This window comes from Triticum dicoccoides, chromosome 4A, assembly GCF_002162155.2.
Source record: "Triticum dicoccoides isolate Atlit2015 ecotype Zavitan chromosome 4A, WEW_v2.0, whole genome shotgun sequence".
NCBI classification, from domain to species: Eukaryota; Viridiplantae; Streptophyta; class Magnoliopsida; order Poales; family Poaceae; genus Triticum; species Triticum dicoccoides.
In genome coordinates, this window is record NC_041386.1 from 543,249,443 (window position 1) to 543,253,930 (window position 4,488).

The 4,488-nt window shown below is 50.0% G+C and overlaps 1 protein-coding gene across 1 annotated transcript; it reads left to right on the forward strand.

Annotated features, from left to right (window-relative positions):
- Positions 1-377: 377 nt before the first annotated feature.
- On the forward strand, positions 378-1,045 carry LOC119283626. The gene is made up of 2 exons (XM_037563093.1): positions 378-768; positions 1,008-1,045. Exons 1-2 carry the CDS (start codon positions 378-380, stop codon positions 1,043-1,045), a joined length of 429 nt encoding a protein of 142 aa, XP_037418990.1.
- The last annotated feature ends 3,443 nt before the right edge of the window (positions 1,046-4,488 follow it).

Consider the following 4,488-nt stretch of genomic DNA (forward strand, 5'->3'; position numbering starts at 1 on the left):
GGCGACCTCTCCGTTGCTAAATACAGCAGGCGTCTCAAGTCCCTCGCAGATGCCCTCGAGGACGTCGGCAAGCGCGTCATCGACCAGTCCCTCACGCTCCAGCTCATCCGCGGGCTCAATCATAAGTTTCACGTCATGGCTACCCTATTGTCAATGCAATCACTGTTCCAAACCTTCATGCAGGCGCGCTCGAGGCTGCTCATGGAGGAGATCTCGGCTAATGAGCGGGTGCGCCTGGACAGTCGACCTGAAGCCACGGCCACCACACTCTCCATCGGCCACAGCCCGGGCGGCCCTTTCGCCGACCGCCCTCCTGACCACGCCTCCAACGATCGGGGCAAGGGGCCAGCCGCTCCCTCGGCTGGCGATCACGACAGATGAGGGCGCGGGCATGGCGCGGGCGCGGCCGTGGCTGTGGCGCCCCGTCTCCTGGCGCCGCCTCGTCCGGGCGCGGGGCTGCTTCTCCTGGCGTTCCCTCGCTCGCATCGCTCCCCACCAGCTACTTCGCTTCGTACGGGGCGCTTCTTCCGAGCCTTCCCCAACCTCGTGCCCCGTGGGCTGCGCCAAATGCCGCGGGCGTTCTAGGCCCACGCCCGCCACCACCTCACCAGGCCTACCCGGTGGCCACCGAGGCCTCCTCCAGCGAGTCATCTTGGGAGCAATACAACCAGCTTTACGCGGCACTTCAGAACCTCTCCATTCAGCAGCAGCAGGCCGGCGACGCGCCGGACTGGTTCCTCGACACGGGCGCTACGTCGCACATCCCTGGTAAGACGAGCTCTCTCACCTTGTATGGTTCCCCCTCTGTGCGTCATTCCTCAGGCATCCTTGTCAGGGAGGGCTCGCGTATTCCCATTACTGCCGTAGGATCTACATCCCTCTCCAATTTTTCTCTCAACCACGTGCTAGTTTCCCCCACAATCATCAAGAATTTAATCTTCGTACGCCGTTTTACTCAAGATAACTTTGTTTCTATAGAATTTGATCCGTTCGGTTTTTCCGTCAAGGACCTAGCAACGGGGAAAATAATTCTGAGATCCAATAGCCACGGGGAGCTCTACCCGTTCTTCACCAACTCTGGCGTCCAAGAAGCACTATCCGTCGTCACCGGTGACCTCTGGCATCAACGTTTGGGGCATGCTAGCAATAAATCTGTTTCCACTTTAGCTCGTGATTTACTTCCCTCATGTAAGACTTGCCAAGAACTACTGTTTGCCCCTCATGTAAATTAGGCAAGCAGCCCTGGCTGCCTTTTTCCCTTTGTATAAAGACTAGTGCACCCTTTCAATTGGTTCATTGTGATTTTGTGGACCTCCCTTGTTCATAGCTTCTCCGGATTTTAGTACTACCTCGTTATTCTAGACGATTATACGCACTACTCGTGGACATTTCCATTATGCAACAAATCTGACACCGCCAACACTATTTCTCTCTTCTTCTCTTACGTCCTTACACAATTTCATGTTCCCATTCAATGCATGCAATGCGACAATGGCGGTGAATTTCTAACGTCCTCGTTGCGTGACCTATTCTGTCGCTACAGGGCTTCCTTCCGCCTCACCACAAAACGAGAAGGCCGAGCGCCTCATCCGGACGACTAACAACATTATGTGTGTCCTCCTCATCCATGCCAAACTCCCACCCCCGTTCTGGGTCAAAGCGCTTCACACGGCCACATACATCCTCAACAGGCGACCTTGCTCTGCCATCAACTTCGTCACCCCCTAATTCCTCCTCCTAGGGCATCATCCCACCTACGACCACATGCGTGTATTCGACTGCCTCTGTTTTCCAAACATTATTGCAACCGCACCACACAAGCTCGCGCCACGCTCCTCTCGCTGCGTTTTCCTTGGGTACCCCCTGGAGCACAAGGGCTATCGATGCCTTGATCTATCCTCATGCAATGTTATAATCTCTAGACACGTTATGTTCGATGAAAATATTTTCCCATATCTTCCCATCAAGCCTCCACGTAACACCCCACCTTCAGCTGCCACAGAAAATCCCGGGAGCCAATCCTTCCCAGAACCCCGCTGCCACCTACCTCATACCTGTCGCCTCACCGATCCTCTCCGGGATCCCCACTCCCACCTGCGCTCGCTTCCCCTATCCCACCCGCGTGCCTCGGGTCGGCCGCTGGCCCCGTCTCGCCAGTCGCACCATCCACTCCTCCCACGCCCCGTCTCGCCAGTCGCATGGACCCGCCAACCCGTCCCCACCCAGCCGACCACTTCGCCTGGGCCAAGCGCGTCCCGACGCACCTCTCCTGGTCCACTTATGGTTTGCCCCCGAGCAGTTCTCATACAAATTCAACATATTTTGCAAATGAAGTGCACTCTCTTCCGAGGCTTTCAGAAGAATCAACGAGTCATCTGCAAACAGTAGGTGATTAAAACTCGGTGCGTTCCTGCATACTTTCACTCCTTCCAGCACACCATCTTGTTCTGCACTACTAAGCAGACTAGAGAAGGCTTCCACACAAAACAAAAATAGTTAAGGAGAGATGGGATCTCCTTGCCTCGGTCCTCTACGTGCGGTTATCTCCTTCCATAGCAAATCATCCGTAAGTAGAGCATTATTGGGGTCGCGGCCTACCATTTTTTCCCATGCCGGTGGCCATGTTGGATGATCGGCTCTGATGGCTGAGCAGTTAATTTGGCTCAGGCCATCTGACGTGGTGGGTGTCTAGTGAGATTACATAAAGGATTGTTGTTGCCAAATGAGCATAGTGAAGAGCATCACGTTGGATGCGCCGGGCCCAACGTTGGAGTCTCACGACGGTCAGACGCATCATCGCTCGGGTTCCCACCTGATATGTGCTTACCGGTCGTTGATAGATTGGGATGAAGCGGAGTATGGGAGCATTTGGGAAAGGCCGGGCAAAAACAAGTTCGTACCTGGACGCATGACATGATCGTCTCACGCCAACATGAAAAAGGTCTCATGGTAAATGAATGGTCATGCTCAGTGCCATGACAGGAGTGCTAGCCCCAGCATGTATTGCCCATATCCTTCTTTGGCCGGCCAGGGCTACCCAACATCTAGGGCGATAGAGGCTGACCACACCCCCATGGCCCATGGTTCACATTAAATTTCACATAATATTTTACCGAGGAAACATACACCATGATATGAGAAATCTACGTCTCAAAGAAAGCCACATTTGAGCAAGTCCTTATCTAGAAACTCCCAATCAACCAATCATATCCTTTTGAGATATCCTATTTGTACGCACAGAGTGTCGGGGGTCATCTCTCAAGGAACAGATATAATGAAGGCACTCAGAATTTGTGAAAGTCTATGTCCTTACAATGCGCCTTCAAGAGCTCTAGGTCCGACATGCACACGTCTGTCAAATAAAACAACACACAGGCAATATCCCATGAACAAATTCCCCATCAACGCACACCTTGGAACAAAATAGAGATATAAGAGTATGTAATAAATTCGAGCCGTTGATTCATTACACAGTGGTCTAATTGATCCTTAACTTCGTACCATATTGGAGGTAAGAGGGCCATGTTAAAATTATAGCCATATATATATATAGCGTGCGAGAGCCGGAGGGAGGGATCTCTTCCTAAGCTATAGCGTGCGAGAGCTGGAGGCAGGGATCTCTTCCTAAGCTCGATCCCTGTTCTGATCACGGGATCAGAATAATATTCTGATCACAACCTGAACTGCCTGAGTAAGGCGCGTGAACTTCCCTCTGTACAAACCCGACCTTCGGGCTATCTTCGCAATCGTGGCTTCCCCTGCGAATTATTCTGGTTAGTCGTGTTCTATATGATGTTAGTGTAATCTACAAACAATTTTTAGCAACTAAAAACCGGTTTTAAATAGGAATCTCGCTCGTTGGTGGATTTTGCACTCGGGTCATGATGAAATTGGGTTTTTTGCAATTTTACTGCTTGAGTTGTACGACCTGAACTTCCCCCTGTGTTAGGTTGAACTTCCGCCAACATTGCCCAAATGGGGCTTGCTATATACCGTTGGAAAGCTATGGACACCAGTATCATGACCCAAGTTAATTTTTTGGCAAAATGTAAGCAGTTTAAGAACAGTTTTGAAACCGTTTTTTCTTCATACAAAAAACATGAATCGTATTTTTGATCGCATTTCTAAACTGTTTATCAGAATGAGGCAAATAATACGGAGTTGGAAAGCTAGTGCAAAAACGCTCCTTCCACATATAGAAAGTTTTCTCTAATTCCCTATGGTTAAAGCATAATTTGGAAAATCGTAAAATTTTGCAAACCGAACAATAGAGTTGGTAGTTTCGATGCCATTTCTAAATGGCTAGCACAGTTGAGGCAAATGATATGGCGTTGGAAAGCTTACGAAAATGCGCTACTTTTTCATGTTTAAAGTTTTTTTTAATTTTGAACAGTTTAAAAGTAATTTAGAAAATGGGCCAAGTTACACAAAGTTCGTATTTTCAATCTAATTTTTTTAACCGTAAGTCCGAATGCAGCAAATGATACA

What these genes read in the sequence shown, in the direction of transcription:
- LOC119283626 (XM_037563093.1), top strand. Translation starts at nt 378, where the DNA reads ATGAGGGCGCGGGCATGGCGCGGGCGCGGCCGTGGCTGTGGCGCCCCG. An exon ending in CGCTACGTCGCACATCCCTG is followed by an intron (nt 769 to 1,007) that starts GTAAGACGAGCT and finishes TTTTCCGTCAAG; the next exon opens with GACCTAGCAACGGGGAAAAT.